Source organism: Gymnodraco acuticeps, unplaced genomic scaffold (genome assembly GCF_902827175.1).
Source record: "Gymnodraco acuticeps unplaced genomic scaffold, fGymAcu1.1, whole genome shotgun sequence".
Classification (NCBI taxonomy): Eukaryota; Metazoa; Chordata; class Actinopteri; order Perciformes; family Bathydraconidae; genus Gymnodraco; species Gymnodraco acuticeps.
In genome coordinates this window covers 2,410,771-2,433,829 of record NW_022990346.1, presented here as the reverse complement: position 1 = coordinate 2,433,829, position 23,059 = coordinate 2,410,771, and the positions used below count along the sequence as shown (strand labels likewise).

At 43.5% G+C, this 23,059-nt stretch overlaps 1 protein-coding gene across 3 annotated transcripts in view; it reads left to right on the top strand.

Moving 5' to 3' along the window:
* Window positions 1–22,645, top strand: part of celsr2 (cadherin, EGF LAG seven-pass G-type receptor 2) — a 76,995-nt gene extending 54,350 nt beyond the window's left edge. The window contains exons 7-34 of one of the 3 annotated variants that reach the window (XM_034223788.1): window positions 327–490; window positions 754–879; window positions 3,245–3,408; window positions 4,101–4,280; window positions 4,371–4,484; window positions 5,070–5,226; window positions 5,463–5,604; window positions 6,259–6,379; window positions 7,058–7,241; window positions 7,383–7,484; window positions 7,605–7,699; window positions 7,924–8,133; window positions 8,335–8,518; window positions 8,867–9,185; window positions 10,028–10,195; window positions 10,521–10,644; window positions 10,843–11,043; window positions 11,143–11,317; window positions 12,006–12,118; window positions 12,478–12,560; window positions 13,643–13,769; window positions 13,859–13,969; window positions 18,188–18,318; window positions 18,414–18,499; window positions 18,579–18,743; window positions 19,388–19,585; window positions 19,857–20,082; window positions 21,307–22,645. In XM_034223788.1, coding sequence (XP_034079679.1) covers window positions 327–490; window positions 754–879; window positions 3,245–3,408; window positions 4,101–4,280; window positions 4,371–4,484; window positions 5,070–5,226; window positions 5,463–5,604; window positions 6,259–6,379; window positions 7,058–7,241; window positions 7,383–7,484; window positions 7,605–7,699; window positions 7,924–8,133; window positions 8,335–8,518; window positions 8,867–9,185; window positions 10,028–10,195; window positions 10,521–10,644; window positions 10,843–11,043; window positions 11,143–11,317; window positions 12,006–12,118; window positions 12,478–12,560; window positions 13,643–13,769; window positions 13,859–13,969; window positions 18,188–18,318; window positions 18,414–18,499; window positions 18,579–18,743; window positions 19,388–19,585; window positions 19,857–20,082; window positions 21,307–21,331 — 4,195 coding nt within the window. In that variant the 3' untranslated portion in view covers window positions 21,332–22,645. The remainder of the gene's footprint in view (window positions 1–326; window positions 491–753; window positions 880–3,244; window positions 3,409–4,100; window positions 4,281–4,370; window positions 4,485–5,069; window positions 5,227–5,462; window positions 5,605–6,258; window positions 6,380–7,057; window positions 7,242–7,382; window positions 7,485–7,604; window positions 7,700–7,923; window positions 8,134–8,334; window positions 8,519–8,866; window positions 9,186–10,027; window positions 10,196–10,520; window positions 10,645–10,842; window positions 11,044–11,142; window positions 11,318–12,005; window positions 12,119–12,477; window positions 12,561–13,642; window positions 13,770–13,858; window positions 13,970–18,187; window positions 18,319–18,413; window positions 18,500–18,578; window positions 18,744–19,387; window positions 19,586–19,856; window positions 20,083–21,306) is intronic. The other 2 variants (XM_034223790.1, XM_034223789.1) reach the window with 2 other exon arrangements.
* The last annotated feature ends 414 nt before the right edge of the window (window positions 22,646–23,059 follow it).

The window sequence follows — 23,059 nt, the reverse complement described above, 5'->3', positions numbered from 1 at the left end:
TAAAATAATTGAAATGTTCGCAACAAACATTCAAAAACAACCTTTTGCTCTTTCCCTCAGATCTTACTTTATTTCTTCAGTAATTTAATGTATTACTTTCTTTGCAAGTGGCTCATTAGTAAAGATAGTGAACTTGTTTTGAAATGAAGTGCCACCTCTCCCTGCTTTGCTTTCTCCTTTATTTGAATGTTTATCCTTCTTCATGTTTTTATCTCCAGGGGGAAAATAACACTGCAAAACTGAACTTTGTGTTCCCCCTATTAGTGTTGATGTTGTAAAGACAGAGTAACAAACTCTGGGTGTGTAAACCTGTTTCATCTTCTCAGATCCTTGGACCTGACCGGCCCCCTGCTCCTCGGAGGGATCCCTAAACTCCCGGAGGATTTTCCTGTTCGCAACCGTCAGTTTGTGGGCTGCATGAAGAACCTGCGTATCGACAACCAGCACATAGACATGGCCAGCTTCATCGCCAACAACGGCACTCTGCCAGGTTAGTTTTGACCCTCTGCTTGCCACCACACATAATACTCTACTTTATCTCTTAAAGCTGCGCCTGTTTTGTAGTCAAACAATGTTTTGCTGTTGAAGAGAGAGAGGAGAAAGAAGAAAACAATTAGCTCAGCAGGGAACGTAGTCAGTGGGAAGTGATCATTGTGTCTGCTATGAATAGTTTATCACCCTCTGACTCTTTGTTACTTGGTTGAAAATGATGAATAATGATGAAATAATTAACGTATTTTCCTGCCTTCCTAGGGTGCTCTGCCAAAAGACACTTCTGCAACAACAACCCGTGTCAGAACGGAGGAACTTGCGTGAACCTGTGGGGCTCCTTCAGTTGTGACTGCCCGCTTGGGTTTGGAGGTCAAAACTGCGAAAGAGGTGAGTGGAGATGAAAAGTGCCGCCGAGCCGACCCGAGACTCAACCTGTCATCGAGTAGGAAGCTGTCATCCATCAGGTCAAAAATAAGCAGGGTGGAAACAGTTACTCATGCTCAAAAGGCTACATTTGCATTTCAAAATGAAAGCGCAACTGCAGTTATTGGTGTCAAATGAGAAATCTCAACTTTTAGGAAACACATGACTTGATTTCAGAGATGACATGCCTCTTGATGACAGGACAGCAGTTTGAATATCTGATTTCTGAAGGATCCGTATAAATTGTGATTGATTATCACAAATGCTTGAGTGTGAATTTTCCCTGGTTTACAGAATGTTGAGCTCTTTAAGACTGTGAAAGACTAAAACATGTTTTTAGACTTTAGTGACCGACAGTCCAGTCGTTTATGTTTCCGACCCGGTGTTCTCCAGTGTCTGTTTTTGTTCCACCTGATCCTCTGCAGCTGTTATCTGTGCTGATTTATGGTTTACAGCAATTTGAGCCGAGACAGAGGAAGAGGAATAAGTCAAGTAAACGACAAAACAACACACCTCTTGCTTGAAGGTTGAAGTAGAATGGGTGAAAAAAGATTTGTTTCGGTGACGCATGTTCATGTGTATATTACATATAACAGGAAGTAGAGGTTTATATTCAAATACGGTCAGGTTTGTTGCATAGAGTGCATACATCTGAGGAAAATGGAGCATGGGATTGTAGAAGTGGAACATAATGCAGTTGTTTATGTTTAATGAGCTTTGATACCTTGAATGTATTATTTTCATAAACAGTGTTTTTCAAATGAAGTTTATGTGGGTAGGAGAAAAATCATAGATCCAGCTTGAAGATGTACTGCTTTTCTTTTGTCTTTCTTGATAGTAAACTATATGTTTTTGGTTTTCTGGACCGTTGGTAACCAGCAAGTGGTATTTTACTCAGTTTGGCGAAATTGTTATTATTCACTGACTTTAGGCTTGAAAATTAGAAGTTGGTTGAAGCTCTTAGATAGTGTGTGTGCGTAAAATGTACTATAACTATTGATCTACTGGCTTCTGCTGGCCACATGTAGCTACGGTTACAGGTGTGGTTAAAATCAGCATAACCTTCACAGTACGATTAATCAGGCAGTGTAAGTGGATTCATTTCAAAGCTTTTGCATAAATGTGAAACATTTTGACTGAAATTGCACTGCAGTTTCTTTCTTTGCATCTCACTCCTCTCTCCAGCCTCCGGTTTATTTGCCGTCACTAATCGATCATTTCGATCAGGTGCTTTGCTGCGCTTCCTACAGTGACAGCCTAATGACAGGGGCAGAGCGTCCTTTCCTGTCATGCTGTGTTCCCGTTTCAAAAAGCTGTGCTCACACACCAAGACTTCCTGCTGATGCATGAACACCGATACAACTGCATTCAAAATGATGTTTAATTAATGTTTTACTGCTACACTCAAGCATTTAGAGTGCTCGTTTGAGTTATTAAAGATTCCCTTCATACTCGTGTAAGATACAAATATACAGCTTTGAGGGATAATTTATGTCCAATATGTTTTTGCCAAAATAAATTCAATTCTCTTGTTAAAAAGACTTAAGATAACATCTACTCTCTTGGCCTCATTGAAAAATCCTAAATCTATCAGTGCACAAATACTTTCTGATTCAACGGTTAACGACTTGAAAGTAAATTCTCTGTATTTGCACTGGAGGTTTGCAGGTCTGGACCCTGAATGGACTTCAAAGTTATGAGATCATAAATCCTCCTCAAAGATCACATTTAACAACATGAAGGAAAGAAATTGAACGAAAGGCGACTTGAATCATATTTTAATACATTATTTTTCTAAGTTAAAAGGTTGTTAAAGACAAATTGATATTTTCTTACTGACTATTTGAAGACCTTGATTAAAAGTTCACATTTAGACCATAATTCACTGGGATTTTCAATAGTGGCTGTGGTGTGGTGTTGGATGTGGATTCTTAGTTAGGCTTCCAAATGAATCCAAAATGAAATATTTAAAACAAAGTATAGGGAAAAAAAGAGTCACTACTGCCAATCCTGCTTTGAAAAGACCGTGAACAAAGCCATTTTGGGGGAATTGGGGACAATGGTCATTTTTAAACTTATTTTCTCGAGGCAAATGCTCACTGGGTTTTTGGAACGCTTGATTTGATTGCAGACGGCATATAAAAGCTGGCAGACTATGTCTCATGCATTTTTTTGCTGTGATTACTTGTACGTGATCAGAGAACAGACTGGACTTGCTGATTGACCGCATTGCCTCACTGTGAAACTCTCTATTTATCCTCATCACTTTTTCCTACTTCTAACTCTCTCCTAACAATTAATCCGGTTTTTCAACACCTTTTTACTCCAGTGATGGCCAGCCCGCAGCGTTTCCTGGGTAACAGTCTGTTGCAGTGGAACAACATGGCGGCCGCCTCGGTCCCCTGGCACGTGGAGCTGATGTTTCGAACGCGTCAGGCCACCGCCACACTGCTGCACATCTCCGCCGGCCAGCAGCACAACCTCACTCTGCAGGTGAGAGCAACATGTAGCAGTGACACACTTACACTCCTTTCCTTCATCCATCATCCATCTGCAGACAGTTCTACTGACACTGAAATGTTGCAACGCATTCATTTTTAGCTTTGGGCAAAATGTTAATTAGACAAAAAAAGCAAAATGTTGAAAGACTTCTAGGTTATTTATTTTTGAATGTCTCTTAATCTGATCACAAGAGATAAATCACCTGAATGAAATTGAAATAGTGAAAAATATGAATGTTCTTGGTGGTTGTGAGGTCTGGCATGAAATCAGTCAACACCTGTAGTTTCAAAAAGATGAAACATTTTAGGGTTGAGGCTCCACCTGTTGGCCGGTTGAGTCACTGACTGAATCAGACGATGTTGAGACAGAAACCCGAATGATCACATGCTCATTGTAGCATCTCTGTATAGTTACTGTTTCAGCTCCTCTAGACTGACGCCTCTCTGATGTTGCATAACTCTCCGATAATCTATTTCCAGCTCTGCACACCTGTGATGTTTAGAGTTTTGAGGTTTGAACTTGACTGCGTGAATAAAAAGACAGTCAGAATTCTCTGGTTCTCTTCATCATGTGATACTGTGCTGACCTTGCCAGTCTCTTTTCTCCTCTGTTGTTGAACATCGATTCAATCTCCCTCCTGCTGTTTCCTTCCTTTTTCCCCGGCTCTCTCCCTGCCTTTGTAGCTGCGCGGGGGGAGCGTGTTGATGGGTCTGCACAGAGGGGAAGACTCCACTCTGTCCCGGGTGGAGGAGGTGCTGGTAAACGATGGGGACTGGCATCATCTGCAGCTGGATATCAGCAGTGTGGGGGGGGCGTCCAGCCACCATAAGGCTGTGCTGTCTGTAGATCAGGGGCTCTACCTGGTGAGTGGATGTGTCCTTGTTGCTGTCAATCACCATGAATCACATCTTGTAGTTTTGCAGACATTAAATCTTTATCATGCTCCTCTTCAGGCCAGTATGGAGGTGGATGGGAAGCTGCGAGACTCCAAGCTGAAGACTGTGAGCGTTGGTGGTGTGGCAAGGCCTGATGGGAAAATTCAGCATGGTTTCCGTGGCTGTATACAGGTCCGTCCCTTCTGTAGTCCCTTACTCGTATGAGCATTTGTGATCATGTCTAGCAGATATCTGAAGGTATTACACTAAGGATCTCAACTAGAAGGTATTGCTGTAGTGTTTTACAGATCAAAAGGAATCTCGATTTGGTCAAATTGTATTGAAGAAAAACATATTTAGATGCCTAGTATTCAAAGACTAGGTGTAAAAAAACAGTCATTAATAATCTGTTGAAACCTGTACATTTAAATCCACTGGTTTAAATAACTTTTCCTTCTGTTTTAAACCCTTTTCTACTTGCCCTTTGATATAAAATCATTCTAACTCAGGATTGTTTGAAGTTTTAACTTCTTGACTTAATGATGGAGTGCAGCTAAATATATATTAATACCAGAGCACACAAAATGCACACAGACTTAAAGTGTTTTTATAATACTCCTTTTATTTCCCGCAAATCCCGCTGCCTGTTTCACCAAATTGCAATTTGCAACACAGGATCATTTACTCTTTTGAACCTCTAAGTGTTGCTCGCAAACACATTACTGTGTTGTGTTTCCAAGGATACCTTCGTGTGATTAATTGTTTGTTTGCCTCCAGGGTCTGCGTGTGGGCGGGGCTCTGAGTCTGTCTCAGGCGAGGAAGGTGAACGTGGAGCCGGGCTGCAGCGTGCCCGACCCCTGCAGCTCCAACCCCTGCCCCTTCAGCAGCTACTGCAGCGACGACTGGGACTCCTTCTCCTGCACCTGCCTCGCCGGTCAGTCCACGCACTGCTCAGAAACACAAAACCATGGTCCTAACGTTTGCAGGGGTTCATACTGCTGTAAATGTTATTTCAGCCTATACACAATGATGTGTGTAATAGCTCAATGGCAACACAGAAAAGTAACAAAGTTCATATACATAAATCTTTCTCTTTCTCTCTGCTTACCACAGTTTATTGGCCATACCTTTTTTGTTCCATCACAACAGCTCATTCTCCTTTGTTTACAGGCTACCATGGCAGCAACTGCACTGATGTGTGCTCGTTAAACCCGTGTGAGCACGAGTCAACCTGCAGCAGGAAGCCCAGCTCCCCTCGTGGTTACACGTGTGACTGTCCCAGCCACTACTTCGGCCATTACTGCGAGAAAAAGTACAGTTTTCCCGATTTACTTTCAAATGTGTGTCTGTTAGGGCTGAGTGATATAGCCAAAGTACTCTGGCCGTTTCTCAATCACGAGTACACATGCTGCAGAGCAACTATTTCAAGTATACTACGTCATAGAGTGGCGCAGAATGCTGGGCATTTAACATGCATTTAAACAGTCCTTCGGCACCACTCGTAATATACTTGAAATAGTTGCTCTGCAGCAGTTTTACTTGCGATTGAGAAACGGCCACAGTCTTCATAAAGGTCATTTCATGTCTTGGTAACTAATTGAAAAAAAGAATAGTCAATATCAAGGATATAGGATTGTAGGATACAAATCCTATGTTAACCATCTGTGTGAGTTTAATAACTGACAGAGAAATACTAAATATTTTATCATTTAATTCATAATTGTGAAAATTATATTCCAGCTGTACACTGACTATGTTAACATGTGCACACACATAGAGTTTTCAAATAAGGACAATAGTTGGATTTACCCAGATGCCTGTTTGTTAATTGCAGTGAACTGAGTAGTTAGGAAAAGTGTGATACAAAACCACAATCTAAGTCTGTGCTTGTCATGTTGTGTCAGTTGTGGTTCTTCTTGTTTTGTGTCTTTTATTACTCTAAAATGAATCAACGTTATGCCTCCAGGACCGACTTGCCGTGTCCCCGAGGCTGGTGGGGTCACAAGACGTGCGGCCCCTGTAACTGTCCGACTGACAAAGGCTTCGACTCTGACTGCAACAAGACGAGCGGAGAGTGCCGCTGCAAGGTGAGCGTGTGCCGACCTGCAGCTCTGCGTCATCGCTCTGAAACAGACAGACTAGTCTAATAAACGTATTCAACTGTTTCTCAATTACATAGATACCACACATTAATTACAGTACTCTGTGTGTGAAGCAAGTATACAGGAAATCAATAAACAGCAGTGTGTTTAAGAAAATTAAGTTTTCTGTCTATTTGAAAGAGAGCTGCAACAAATAAACATGAAAAAAGGTGTGGGGGTTTAGAGATAGATCATTTGTTTTTTTATTCAAACTTTATTGAGTTTAATTAGATATATTTTCTTTATTCTTATTAATGTTATTATTATTAATACAAATAATAAAGAGGTAATCTGCAAAGATAAATAGGTCAACTTTAATACGTTTAAATGTGTATATAAATGTTATTAATTCATTCCTAAATGTTTTAATTATCAATTCATTTATTGGAGATTTAAAGAAAAAATATGTTCAATTATTATTCTTTTAATTGATTATATTTAAAATGTGGTCAAAGCACACATTTGAAGACGTCATATTGGGCTAAAGAAACAATGATCCAAATACTTTTCGGACATTTTACAGACCAAACAACTTATATCAATCAAGAAAACAATTGACAGATAATTCAACAATAATATTTGTGGGCTTCACCTTCTAAATCAGCAACTTTCTCCCGTTTCCAGGACAACCACTACCATCCTGAGAGCAGCGACACCTGCCTGCTGTGCGACTGCTACCCGGTGGGCTCGTTCTCCAGAGTGTGTGACCGAGAGAGCGGCCAGTGTCAGTGTAAACCCGGAGTCATCGGGCGCCAGTGTGACCGCTGCGACAACCCCTTCGCCGAGGTTTCTCCAAACGGCTGTGAAGGTCAGAATGCTTCAGATTATTGTAGAGTCATTATACATTCATAATCCCTGCTTTATTATAGCTACAAGTATATTAAACCCTTTTCCATTTGTATCCTCATCACCATCATCTCTGCTCTCCTTCCTGCTCCATCTCTCTCAGTGATCTATGACAGCTGCCCTCAGGCCATCGAGGCTGGTATCTGGTGGCCCAGGACCAAGTTCGGTCTCCCTGCTGCCGTTCACTGTCCCAGGGGAACGCTCGGTATGATGGCAGCTCCTCTAATTACCATATAATAATGGCAATATATACTTGCCTCAAGCTGCAGTCCTCACCTCTCATTTGACAACCCCCCCCTCTCTCTCTGTTTCTCCTTCTTCTCAGGCACTGCAATCCGTCACTGTGATGAGCACAAGGGCTGGCTGCCTCCCAATCTCTTCAACTGTACCTCCGTCACCTTCAGCAAGCTCAAAGTCCTGGTGTGTATTCTCTCCCTGTCAGTTTTTAAATGTACCAATTCCAAAAATAACATCCTTGTCTGCAAAGTTGTGGATATGGTCCTTGTGATTTAAACAGGCCCGAGGGCTTTTACATTTAGAAATCTAGCCATCATGTTTTTAATATTTTTATTGAGACATTTTCCTATGTATGTTTTTAGTAATGAAGCACCAACTAATATAATATTTTCTGTTTCTTCCCCCAGTCTGAAAAGATTTCCCGCAACGCCTCGCTCTTGGACTCTGGACACGTCCAGCAGACGGCAGCCATGCTGGCCAACGCCACCTCACACACGGAGAAGTACTACGGCAGCGATGTGAAAGTGGCGTACCGGCTCACACAGAGTCTGCTGCAGCACGAGAGCACCCAGCAGGGCTTCAACCTCACCGCTACGCAGGACGTCCACTTCACTGAGGTGAACAAACACAGCTCTATGGAAACTTCACAACACATGAAACTAAATAAAAACAAAGCATTTCTGCAGTTTTAGCACTGAACAAAAAAAAAGCCAGACTTTCCAGCCTTTCATGCTGTATCCACAGGGAAGACGTCACACTAATTTTCGCTCTCCGCTGTGGCCTCCTGTCACACTGACCGCTCGCTGTTTTTCTTGCAGAATCTGGTCCGTGTGGGCAGTGCCATCCTGGATCCAGACACGCGGACGCACTGGGAGCTGATCCAGCACTCGGAGGGCGGCACAGCGGCGTTGCTGCGCCACTACGAGGACTACGCTAACACACTGGCACAGAACATGAGGAAAACCTACCTCAGCCCCTTCACCATCGTCACACCACACATAGGTGAGCGCTTCACCAGGAAGCACAGCGTGTTATTGCCAAAGCCTCACTGGGTATTTTACTGTAGGATAGATCCAGTTTACTGACACATTTATCTACTAGCTTCTCCACACGGTCCCAACTCTCAAAACATTAACTAATTGATCAATTGACTAATAATTTCAGCATTAATTTAAGTCTTATAAAACATTAATAAATAGTGTCCCTCCTTTAAGCACTGTAATTACTTTTGGGCTAAATCTGATATTTTCTGGACTCAAAATGTTTGATTTGAAGGCTTAAATTATCTGGTTAAAGAAGGGGTCCAGTTTCATCAGCTCAGCTCTCTGCCTGTCTGTGTTTTTCTCGCAGTCATCTCTGTGGACCGTCTGAAAAAGATGAATTTCGCCGGAGCCAAACTCCCGCGGTACCAGTCCCTGAGGGGCCCTCGTCCTGCGGACCTGGAGACGGCCGTCACGCTGCCCGATTCAGTCTTCCAGCTGCCTGTGGACACCAAGGGACACAGACACCTGGACGTCTTCCCGGAGTCCTCGCTGAGGAACCGCTCGTCCAACAGGAAGAGACGCCACCCTGAGGACAACCAGCAGGACGCCATCGCCAGTGTGATCATCTTCCACAGCCTGGCCTCGCTGCTACCAGAGAGCTACGATCCTGACAAGAGGAGTCTGCGGTAAGAACGGTTAATATAATATATAATAAAGCTGTGTTAGAGCTGCGTTATAGATACTTTTGTTGGACGAATTGTAGTCCCAGAAGTTAGGCGTTAAACAATATTATTGTTATTGTAAGACCTTTTAACCTTTGTCATGGCCACATGTTGGCTGAAATAAAATGTTAAATAAACAAACACACTGTTAACACAACAGCAATATGAAGGTCAGACAAATAATCAAGGTCATAATTATCATGACCTGTAAGGTCAGGGCCGCTCCTGACCTTACGCGTCTGCGTGGGGCCTCACCTCGCGGAGGGGGCCTCATTTTGCCGAGGGGGCCTCATTTTGAAGAGGGAGCCTCATCTGAAGCGCAAACGCGGCGCACCTACAGTGTAGCGTGCCCCCCGTCGTCGTCGTCGCGACACAGAGGGCCTCATCATATAACTTTGCGTGGGGCCACAAGTTGGCCAGGAGCGGCCCTGTGTAAGGTGATTGGAACATAAAAAGATGCCATGAAGCAAAGTGATTGTACAGTCTCTAGGATTTTAACTTGATGCACTGGATTTCCCTGCTAATCCTCCACAAGGATAACATAAAGTGACTTTAATTGAATGGTTCAAATATCAGTGAATCTCCTCTTTGCTCATATTCAATTCAGATTATTTTCTTTTTATTAGGCCGTTAGAGTTTTGTTTTAATCTTTTTTTCCAAAATAGATTGTCTTGACAAACTGAAAATGTTGATATTTAAGATTTGTACCATTGTTTTTATTTAAAGAGGACACATGATGTCAATGATTACATAAATCCCCTCTGAGTGAAACGGTTCCCTGTATGTCTTTTTATCATTTCCATCAGGGTGCCCAAGCGTCCGGTCATCAACACGCCGGTGGTGAGCATCACGGTGCACGACAACGACGAGCTTCTGCAGCACGCGCTGGACAAACCCATCACTGTGCAGTTCCGCCTGGTGACCACCGAGGAGCGCTCCAAACCCATCTGCGTCTTCTGGAACCACACCATACTGTGAGTGCAGACACCATAGACTGGCAGACACACACCATGTCAAGATTATCTGTCCAATATAACTGCAAATCATCCAATGGTCATCAAAATAATTTATGTTTAAACATCTTACATAAATCACTTTCTTACATTTAGTTTTGAAACCAATTCAGTTTATTGCATCACAGTGTCATTTTTAAGGGAAAAACAAACAATATTAAGAAGATTATCCAGTCCCCTTGCATAAGTAAAGGATTAAACATTACAATAAGACACACAGAGATAATAATAAACATGAAATGGTGTTATTCTCACTTCGTCCTCTGCGCTTTGTGTTTATTTTCAGTGGCGGGAACGGCGGCTGGTCAGCGAAGGGGTGCGAGGTCGTCTTCAGAAACAACACCCACATCAGCTGTCAGTGTTATCACATGACCAGCTTCGCGGTGCTCATGGACATCTCCAGAAGAGAGGTGAGCAACACTTAAAAAATGACACTTCACTAAAACCTGAGATAATTATATAATAATAATAATCATTTATGAATAGATCACTTGTTAATAGTACCTAAAGATACTTTACATAAGTTTAAATGATCATATAAAAGAATACACTAAGCAAACAATAGATGTGATTTATATTTGTTCTCTAAATCGTGATGTTTGCGTCAGAACGGAGAGATTCTGCCAGTCAAAATACTGACGTGGAGTACAGTGGGAGTGACGATGGGCTTCCTCTTCCTCACCTCGATATTCCTACTCTGCCTGAGAGCCATGCAGTGCAACAAGACGAGCATCATCAGCAATGGAGGCGTCGCTCTCTTCTTCTCTGAGCTCATCTTCATACTGGGCATCAACCAGGCAGACAACCCGGTAAATATTTCTGTTCTATATTTATGTGACTTGATGTTTCTTTTAATCTTGAAATATTTCAAACGTCCGTATCTGTTTCTCCCCTCCTTTTCTTTGCAGTTTGTGTGCACAGTCATGGCTATCCTGCTGCACTTCTTCTACCTCTGCACCTTCTCCTGGCTCTTCCTGGAGGGGCTGCACGTCTACCGCATGATCAGCGAGGTGCGAGACATCAACTACGGACCAATGAGATTCTACTACCTGATTGGCTGGGGAGTGCCCGCCTTCATCACAGGTCAGAACCCTCGTATAATCACAAATACAATCACCAAGAGACACCTGCTGTACGAGGGAGAGCCTCATCCAATGTGTGTCTTGTAGGATCTTACATTGCTAAAAGCAGCATATTACAAGTTTTGAGCCCTACCAGTTATAGAAATCTATCTGGAGACATAAAACTTTATAGAAATATAGAGAAAACATTTTCACTTATATAATTAAATATAATTCAAACCTACTGGCTAAAGAAGGGTGGCTGAGAAGACAAAGCTAAGATCCTGTGAGACTTCCAGATACAGACTCTGATAAAATGGTAATGGCTAACCAACTAGACGAACAGCAGAATAAGGCAATGGTTATGGATATAGCGATCCCAAGCAACCGCAACATTAGGAAAAATTAACACAAGAATATTTGGAAATAACAGGGGCTCAGAGAGGAGCTAGAGAAGATTCGGAAAGTGAAGGCAACAGTGGTTCTAGTGGTGATCAGAGCACCTTGGACAGAAACCCCCAAACTCGGAGATTGGCTTCAGCAAATCCAAGGAACTGTATCAGAGATTTTGTATCTGTTATAAATTAAGAAGATTACTGTTGGACACAACTATTGAGTTTGATAAACAGCCTATTTACATAGTTGTTCCGGGGTCAGGCGGGTATTAAAAACACAATACAAACAATGGGTCTTTCTCTGTTGGACTGCAGGTCTGGCGGTGGGACTGGACCCTGAAGGCTACGGGAACCCTGACTTCTGTTGGCTCTCCATGTACGACACTCTCATCTGGAGCTTTGCTGGACCCATCGCCATGGTGGTGTCGGTGAGTCCTGCACATCCAGACTGTTGTCTCATCTCTTACACACATGACAACAGCAGCATCCATCTCTTTTTAAAGGCTCACATAAACTAATAAAATACAAAAAATCAAGAAAATGTCATAAACGTTTAAATGCAGGAAGTTTAGCTGTGTTAGCATGTTTCACAATCTATATATGTATCATCTATGCCTGACAGTCCAAACATGCTGACTCATGATGCTGACTCAGGTGTTGTTGTGACAGGGAACACACCCGTCTCTGTTCATTTGCGTGTGTAAAGAAAATATTAGACATGACTGTGACAGAAAGAGGACTCGTGCCAGGATGTTAGCAGTGATGCAGTTTGACTTTGTGTCTGCAGATGAACGTCTTCCTGTACATCCTGTCGTCCAGAGCCTCCTGCTCAACGAAACACCTCAGCATGGAGAAGAAAGAGCCTCGTGTGTGAGTGCACCAACATGTTATAAGACATTTTGCTGATGTAGTTATATTTAGGCTTTGTCTTTGAAATTCCCAGCCTGGAATATCAAACTTTCTAGTAAAACTGGATCAACAAGACACAAACGATCCACACTGACATCAGATCAGACCTTTTCCTCTGATCCACCCTATCAACAGCTCAGTTATGTAGTACTCCACATGTACTCTGTAGCTCCAGATGAAAATCATAGCAAACTATTATTAATTTTAAAATGTCAGTAATTTTTTCAATAAAATAGTATAAAATAATATATATGTATATAAATGCAGGTTTCCAGCTTCACAAGGGCAGGATTTGCTGCTTCTCTGTAATACAATACCTGGATAAAGGACGTCAGTTTGGCTATTTTCACATTTTTTTACATTTCATAGACCAAACTATCATTTGATTATAAAAATCATAATAGTCCAATATTTAATTGCACAATACATTATTTTCAGTTGTTGATGGTGGTGTCATCTTTACACAGCAACATTTACTATGACTTTTATGATTTTTTAAAAATTATTTAAAATACTACGATTTTTCAGGACATACTTATACATTTGTATAGCTTACTATACTCTGCCTTTTTCTAAAAATACATTTTATTATTTCTTTCATGACCTAAATGGTAAATGGACTGTACTTATATAGCTCTTTCACACCCCATTCATACAGAGCAGTGCCAATTGCTCTTGGAAACCAAAATTCCCAGACATTCCCACACCGTTGTCCAGTATATTGCCCAAGGATACATCAACCTGCCTGATCGCCCTTACTATTCTATGGTTCTTTTTTTAAACCATAGGGAAAGGCTTTTTAATCTTCCACATTTCACAGCAAATACACGGTCCTGATGAAAAGTGTTAGGGGCTTTGTTGCACCACAGTTATCCTTTGTTTGTGTTTGTGATCACAGCTCTTCACAGGACAAAACGTGCTCTGTTTCTCTGATTTTACTGCACTTCTGATGTTGGCTGCTGGTCGCTTATCATCAGGCAGAAATGAATTTGCAGAAACACTCCTGACACAGCTCCTCACTAACTTCTCATGTGATCCTGCAGCTCCGGCCTGAAGACGGCAGCTGGCGTGCTCCTCCTGGTTTCCGTCACGTGTTTCCTGGCGCTCCTCTCCGTCAACAGCGACATGATCGTCTTCCACTACCTGTTCGCTGGCTTCAACTGTGTGCAGGTGAGCCATCCATTTCCCGCCTAAACTGTTTACATGTTATTTCTGTCGTTTTTCCTGACCCTCTTTCCTCTTCTGTCCCCAAACCACAGGGTCCGTTTATTTTCTTTTTCCGCATAGTCTTCAACAAGGAAGCAAGGAATGCCATGAAATACTGTTGCAGCCGCAAGCGCCCCGATCATATGATCAAATCCAAGAATTCTGTGAGTCCCTCACCGAAAATACTCCAGTCAGTCAGACAGACACTGATGTAGAGCTCAGCATGAGTGTCATGTAGGGAGCTTTTCTAAAAACATCAGTTATTATCATTATTCTGTTCCAAACAACAATAAACTACCAAGTAACAAGTGCATAGAAATTGTCTAGATATAACTTTCACCTTTAAGTATTAGGTATTGATATATTATGAAGTTGTTTTCCTCTGTGCCGTTGTTGTCCGTTATTCTGATGGTTTTTTTAATATGGAAGTTCATCATTTTGACATGTTTTTCTATACGTTCACATCTTCACTAGAAACCAATTAGCTTTGTACTGATATGGAAGCAATAGAAAAGATAATAATGCCATTATCTTAAAATAAATAATGAAATAAAAAATCTGAAGAACCAGCACCTTACCGAGAGGTTTGTGTGCCCTGCTGAACCTGGGGGCTGTGTTGTCTGGAACCTTGTGTTCCTGGTAGGGTCTCCCATGGCAAATTGGTCTCAGGCAAGGGGCCAGACTAAGATTGGTTCAAAAGACCTCATGAAAGACGATACAAGAAGTGAGGATACCCGGCCCGGAGGAAGCCCGGGGTCCCCTTCTGGAGCCAGGCCCAGAAGGAGGACTCGTCGGCGAGCGTCTGGTGGCCAGGCTTGCCACGGAGCCCGGCCGGGCCCAGCCCGAAAAGGCAACGTGGGCAACACCTCCGCTTCTCCGTCCCGCGGGCCCACCACCTACGGGAAACAGCGATGGGGTCGGGTGCGCTGCCAGAAGGGTGGCAGTGAAAGCGGAGGGTCTCGACAGACCAGACCCGGGCGACAGAAGCTGGCTTTGGGGACGTGGAACGTCACCTCTCTGGGGGGGAAGGAGCCGGAGCTTGTGCGGGAGGTGGAGCGTTACCAGTTGGATCTGGTTGGGCTCACCTCTACGCACAGCGTCGGCTCTGGAACCTTACTTCTTGATAGGGGTTGGACTCTATTCTTCTCCGGAGTTGCTCAAGGTGTGAGGCGCCGGGCGGGTGTGGGGATACTCACAAGTCCCCGGTTAGGTGCTTCGTTGTTGGAGTTTACCCCAGTGGACGAGAGGGTGTGGGGATACTCACAAGTCCCCGGTTAGGTGCTTCGTTGTTGGAGTTTACCCCAGTGGACGAGAGGGTCGCCTCCCTACGCCTGCGGGTTATGGGGGGGGGAAACTCTGACTGTTGTGTGTGCTTATGCACCCAACAGCAGTTCAGAGTATACAGCCTTCTTGGAGACCCTGGAAAGAGTCCTGTATGGGGCTCCTGAAGACACTTGGAGGGGCGTGATTGGGAGGAACGGCCCCCCTGATCTGAACCGGAGTGGTGGTTTGTTACTGGACTTCTGTGCTAGTCATGGATTGGCCATAACAAACACCATGTTCGAACATAAGGATGCTCATAAGTGTACGTGGTACCAGAGCACCCTAGGCAGAAGGTCCATGATCGATTTCGTTATCGTATCATCGGACCTGAGGCCGTATGTTTTGGACACTCGGGTAAAGAGAGGGGCGGAGTTGTCAACTGATCACCATCTGGTGGTGAGTTGGGTCGAGTGGCGGGGGAAGCCTCTGGATAGACCTGGTAAGCCCAAACGTGTAGTTCGGGTGAACTGGGAACGTCTGGAGGAGGCCCAAGTTCAGGAGGCCTTCAACTCACACCTCCGGCGGAGCTTTTCGGGCATTCCTGTGGAGGTTGGGGACATTGAACCAGAGTCGTCGGTGTTCAAAGCCTCTATTGCCGAAGCCGCGGCGGGGAGCTGTGGTCTCAAGGTCCTAGGTGCCTCAAGGGGCGGTAACCCTCGAACCTCCTGGTGGACACCGGTGGTCAGGGAAGCCGTCCGACTGAAGAAGGAGGCCTTCAGGGATTTGTTATCCCGGGGGACTCCCGAGGCAGTTGCAAGGTACCGACAGGCCCGAAGGGCAGCAGCCTCATCCGTGGCCGAGGCAAAGCAGCGGGTGGGGGAGAAGTTCGGAGAAGACATGGAGAAGGACTTTCGGGCGGCACCAAAGTTGTTCTGGAAAACTGTCCGACACCTCAGGAGGGGGAAGCAGGGAACCATCCAAGCTGTGTACAGTAAGGATGGGACGTTGTTGACCTCAACTGATGGAGTGTTAGGGCGTTGGAAGGAACACTTTGAGGAACTCCTGAACCCGACAACTCCGCCCTCTATGTTAGAGGCAGAGCTGGAGTATGACGGGGGATCAACACCAATCTCCCGGGGGGAGGTCACTGAGGTCGTCAAACAACTCCACAGTGGCAAAGCCCCGGGGGTGGATGAGATCCGCCCGGAAATGCTGAAGGCTCTGGGTGTTGAGGGACTGTCATGGTTGACACGTCTCATCAACGTTGCGTGGAAGTCGGAAACAGTACCGAAAGAAGTGGCAGACCGGGGTGGTGGTTCCCCTTTTTAAAAAGGGGGATCAGAGGGTGTGTGCCAATTACAGAGGCATCACACTACTCAGCCTCCCCGGGAAAGTTTACTCTAAGGTACTCGAAAGGAGGGTCAGGCCGATTGTCGAACCTCAGATTGAGAAGGAACAATGCGGATTCCGTCCTGGTCGTGGAACGACGGATCAGCTTTTTACTCTCACAAGGATCCTGGAGGGGGCCTGGGAGTACGCTTATCCGGTCTACATGTGTTTTGTAGACTTGGAGAAGGTGTATGACCGAGTTCCCAGGGAGTTACTGTGGGAGGTGCTGCGGGAGTATGGGGTGAGGGGGTCTCTACTCAGGGCCATCCAATCTCTGTACTCCCAAAGCGAGAGCTGTGTCCGGGTCCTCGGCAGTAAGTCGGACCTATTTCCGGTGAGGGTTGGCCTCCGCCAGGGCTGCGCTTTGTCACCAATCCTGTTTGTAATATACATGGAACGGATTTCGAGGCGTAGTCATGGGGGAGGGGGTCTGCAGTTCGGTGGACTAAGGATTGCACCACTGCTTTTTGCAGATGATGTGGTTCTAATGGCTTCATCGGTCTGCGACCTTCAGCACTCACTGGATCGGTTCGCAACCGAGTGTGAAGCGGCTGGGATGAGGATCAGCACCTCCAAATCTGAGGCCATGGTTCTCAGCAGGAAACCGATGGACTGTCCACTCCAAGTAGGGAATGAGTCCTTACCCCAAGTGAAGGAGTTCAAGTATCTCGGGGTCTTGTTCTCGAGTGAGGGAACAATGGAGCGTGAGATGGGCCGGAGAATCGGAGCAGCGAGAGCGGTACTGCAGTCGCTTTACCGCACCGTTGTGACGAAAAGGGAGCTGAGCCAGAAGGCAAAGCTCTCTGTCTACCGGGCCATTTTCGTTCCTACCCTCACCTATGGTCATGAAGGATGGGTCATGACCGAAAGAATGAGATCGCGGATACAAGCGGCCGAGATGGGTTTTCTCCGCAGGGTGGCTGGTGTCTCCCTTAGGGATAAGGTGAGAAGTTCGGTCATCAGGGAGGGACTCGGAGTTGAGCCGCTCCTCCTTCGCGTCGAAAGGAGCCAGTTGAGGTGGTTCGGGCACCTAGTTAGGATGCCACCTGGGCGCCTCCCTAGGGAGGTGTTCCAGCTGGGAAGAGACCAAGGGGTAGACCTAGGACCAGGTGGAGGGATTATATCTCTTCGCTGGCCTGGGAGCGCCTTGGGATCCCCCAGTCAGAGCTGGTTGATGTCGCCAGGGAAAAGAAAGTTTGGGGCTCTCTCCTGGAACTGCTACTCCCGCGACCCGACCACGGATAAGCGGGAGAAGATGGATGGATGGATAAAATAAATAAAGCCATAATAGTTGGAAAATTCAAATTCAAAAAATTACAATCTTGTCCTTCATATGATCCAAGAGAGAAAAGTTCAGACAGAAAACACTTGATTTTCCAAAATGTTTTTCCATTGTGGATTTTAAAACGAACTTTTTGGAAAAATCTAGAAAGGGGGAAATGTGACTACATGAATTCAGACATATGGAAGTAATAAGCTGTTCTTTTATTAGGTGATTGTTTGTACATTCTCATTCTAATTGTCTTTCTTTGTTTTTGTTTGCTGGGACCCACAGAGGGACTCTTAGATTTGTTGACAACAAGAAAAATATATCTATAAAATTATTTCTTCCAGCTTAAAGTTGATGTTTTTTTTAGCAGCTGCACCGCACAAAATCACATAATAAACCCTCCCTGTTAACTCTGTATAGGTGTTTTTCAATTCCTAAACCACTCATCTATACTTTGCAGGGCTACAAATGCAACACTAACTACATGGACGGCCGGTTGTACCACCTTCCCTTTGGAGACTCCAGCGTGTCTCTGAATGGAACCATGCAGAGCGGAAAGAGCCAGCAGAGCTACGTGCCCTTTGTCCTCAGGTAGGAAAACAAAATAAAAATAGTGAGATGAGAATAATATGCTGCATGACAGAGTGACAGGAGCAGCTGTACACTGACTTCTTGTGTCTTTTCAGGGACGATGGGTTGAGTACCAGCCAGGCGCACATCGCTCTGAACGACCACACGTCACTCTTCCATGAAAATAAGGAGCACCCGGACGGTAATACTCTCATGACTCTCACTCAGTTTACTGCAGTGATCGGTACGGCCATGTCACCCTCTCCTCTCGTCTGTTTCAGATCACGACAGCGACTCGGACAGTGACTTGTCTCTAGAGGACGACCAGAGCGGCTCCTACGCCTCCACACACTCCTCCGACAGCGAGGATGACGAGGGACCACTCTCTCCAAATGAATGCTGGGAAAACATGGCGTCTAATGGGGCCAAGAGACCACAGCCAAACGGTACTGATCCCCACTCTTTGCCTCTTCAAATCATCTAGATCACTTTTCCTATCCAACTTATATTCCAAAGAAATAGAAATGATAGCAGGACTGACGGAGAGCCTTCCTCAGTTTATTAAACCTTTATATGTTATTGTTTGTTATTTAGAATTATTAAAAATATATGTATGTATTTCCACCAAAAAATATTGTAAAATGTTGCTTTTGTTTCTCCAAATTAATTGGGGCATGTTTAATTTCTGGCTGCCTAGATAAGGGAATACCATCACATCTTGTTATCGGTAGAAATATGTTTTGTTTTAAAATCAGAAATTCAGGAAGTAAAATGAAATCAGGAAACAATGGAGTATTATTCTTAAGATCGTTTCAGGATTTAAATATATAAATACCTTCAGAACAACAGGGATTTGAATGAATTGCTAATGCATGAGAGGCACTAAATCGGACTAATTTAAACTAATGTAACTTCAACTTTTGAAGACCGCACATTCAATAACCAGCAGTATTGATAGATTTTATTGCTACATATAATGTATTTGTGGAGAGGCAACCCATCTCTTCCTGTTTAACTATAAGGATTTCATTGTCATAGTTACTGTGACATGTGTTTTTTCCCACATGTCATGTATTCTTTGTCTCTGCAGAAAACAGTGTGAGTAAGATGTACTGGCCTGATGATGAGGGAGAGCTCACAGGAACGGACAGACTGAAAGCCGACACTCCGACCAATCAGGAGCTGAGTCTTGGCCGTGACACCCGGGAGTTATCAGACGACCGCGGCCAGGACGCCATGACGACGCTGCTGCCCAGCCTGCCACACATCTACACCCACCCCCACAGAGGTGAGTTTTAGCTCAATGCAAATACCTTTGCATGTTGTTGTTGAGTTTCGACAACACTTACAATTTTCTTGTTGAGAAAATACCATTAATATGTGGTCTATTTTCTATTTTGAGAAATAAATCAAGTCAAAAGTAATCAAGTATTATGTTGAGGTGATGACACAAGGGAAACCGCAAGGAAAAAATGTTATCCTGCTATATTATATTACAGGCAAATTATTATTCTAAGAATGATAATGAATAACTTGTTGATTGTTGTTATCGTCCACAGGAATCCTAAAGAAGAAGCAGCTCTCTCCTATAGTTGAGAGGAATGGTCTGAACCGCATCCACAACGAGCTCTGTGAAGACGCCCCCCCCGGCTCGGCGTCCCCACAGGAGTCGTCCTCCAGTGAAGGGCGGCGCCGCCCGGCTAACCCCGGCCGGCATGATCAGATGAACGGTGTTGCCATGAGCATCAAGGCGGGGACGGTGGACGGGGACTCGTCAGGATCAGAGTGAGTAATAACTCAAAAAGCAACATCACATATAAGCAGTAAAGTGTTGTTTTATACGTAAGTGTTGTGTGTCATTTTGTTCAACTGTCTGCGTCAAACTGCCAGTGCCGTCTTCCTCAGTGATTGTGGTTTTCATTACTTGTAGTCTGTCTCATTCACCTAATTATCTTAAGTGTTAAACCAAATGAAGACAGCATCCATCGTGCTGTTACCCACACTGTGCACTTCAGTGTGGAGGAATCCTAAAGTTTTAAAGACGCTGTGATTCAACTGAAACCAGAACAGTGAACCTACTGTAAATGTACTTCTGGGTGATAAGGCCACTAACGGTGACTTTAAGAACAGAGCGTGTATGATTAACTACTACATCCATCTGGTGAATTATTGATGCAAATCTAATGTAAAATACTGGTGGACAGTCACTAATAATATTTAGCCTACTCAATACTTTACTAAAGTACAATTTTGAGACCCTACATTTAGTTAATTTGAAGATTCAGATACAATATATATCCAACAAATTATATTATATTATAATGAATCAATCCATTATTACTAATGAAGATATAAAACAATAATAATGTACCTTGTATTTCCATATAACTGTATTACTACTTATTTAAGTAAAATATCTGAGTATTTCCTTCATTACTACATTTTTAGGAAGTAATAAGCAGATGCAGATGTTTGTACAAGGTTAAGTTAAATCAGGGTTTCTTTTTAAGATGTGAACATGCACGTGTGTCTCTGAAAGGCATTAATCTTCTAAATGCTAAATTCTTAAACAACAGCAGGTCTTTTCTAAGATAAAATTCTAAATTGTAGTTTACTAATCAACCTTTTTTGCCCTTCTCTCTTTTTCAAAAATCATAGATTTTTATACTTTAATTTTATCCCATGAAGCTCTGATCCTCATTTAAAACAATCAGGATCACTGTCTTCAGATTGTTGCATTATTTAAACATCTTTCACCGTGTGTGTGTGTGTGTGTGTGTGTGTGTGTGTGTGTGTGTGTGTGTGTGTGTGTGTGTGTGTGTGTGTGTGTGTGTGTGTGTGTGTGTGTGTGTGTGTGTGTGTGTGTGTGTGTGTGTGTCATTGCCTCACTGTTTATTCTTTTCTTTTTTCTTTCTCGTGTGGCGCTGCATTTGTCTTCAACACGTTCCTCTTCATCCATCCTGAATCCATCCACCTCCTCCTCATCCATGCTCATCCATGTTTTCTCAGCAGCCACTGCAACACCCTCATGTGACTGCGCTGACGGAGGGGTGTCTTTTTGCAGGTCATAGAGCCTCCCTCCTGAACACTGACTGCAAACAGGCAGCACCGGACTTCTCCTTAAAAAAAAGTAGAAAAAGAAGGAATTCCCCCTCGTCGTCATGATCCTCTGAAGGAGTGTGAGTGTGTTTGTGTGTGTTGTACTGTGTGAATGTGTGTGTGTTTATACATGTGTGCCAAACCTCAGGAGTCACTGCACTGGCCCAGGCTCACGCACACTGACAGAACGAGTCTCACTCTCCCTTTAAAGAAATCATTTTGTTTACATACTTGAAGCAATGCACTTTTTTTTTAATTTACTGCCCAGATTTGTCGGCGATTCTTTTATTTTTTTTGTTCCAGGATATATATTTAGTTTTGAAGACTGTGGAACATTAAAGAGGTCAAAGTTTTTTTTTTTGGGGGGGGGGTAATTTTGTGGTAGACATGCAAACATTCAGGGAAATTCCTTTTTCATTCATGAATTACGTTGTGACGTCTTCCTGGTTTGCCTTCTGTTGTTTACCGTTGTTATTTGTGCCAGTCTGAGTTTGTTGGGGGAGTTCAGACTCAGGTTATTGAGTTACACGCCTCAAATGTCCAAGAGGCACAGAACAGTGCAGGCTCTTTGTGGATTTATGAACTTGAAAACAAGGAGGAACGATTCACTGCCTGCGAGTGGATGCCGTATAAGCTATTTCTCATCACTGACAGATGTCCCCACAGACTGAGGGGACAGACCTGCATGTGCAGAGCTGGAAAGGACTTTTGATACGTCTTTTTTTTTGTAAATCACTAAGAGCACATTTTCGATGGACAATAAAAGCGCTCTTGTTTTTTCATTCTTTTTTCTGGAAGGATGACCGCATTCATTCGACTTCAGTGACTAAACAGCTGTATTTTATAGATTAGCTACAAAGCTTTTGTCATTTGTAAAATAATGCGAAATTGTGCTGTAATACTATTTGAGCTGTAATCCATTTTTACTGTACAGAGTGTGAATGAATTGGGGACATATGTTTAAATGTAAAGTAAATATGTAAAACTTCCTTCATAAACTCAAAAGCAGTTTTTAGAAATGTATCTTAAAAGTCTGAAGGAAATATCTTTTTATCTTAGTTACTACTTTCAGTCAAATTGATGTGATAAATGTGGATGCCATTTCTCCAAACATGAATTTAATGTATAGATATCATGCCATAAACAACACCACCAGGTCAATCATATCAACTCTGGTATCCCAACAGAGAAGTGTCTCTTTTACTCAGCCGCCTCCCGTTTTTACTGATTAAACTGTTTTTTACCATTTCCTTCTTATCTCCAATTCTTATTATATAACGTTTTCCTGTCTGATGTGTTTTGCTTAACGGTTGAAAGCAAGGCACATCCTACCGTGCAGATGGAATAATCAGATAAAAAGGGGCCAGTTTACAAACCTGGATGGTGAACACAGCCTTTGTGGAATTTCACAGAGGATGGTTTTGGCAAACATTTAACATATTTAGGAAATATACTTATAACTTGGCTAAATGTTAATACCAAACATGAAGCCAGCTGTCTCATAGCGCAGTGTAGCATAACGTCTGGAAACAGTTGGCCTGCCTCTAAGTGAAGGTAACAAGCTTATCTTTACAAATCATGAATCAACGGCTGAAGACTGGACTCGGGCATCTGAAGCACAGCTGGAATAACTCTAAAGTATGATTTTAACCACTGAAATTCT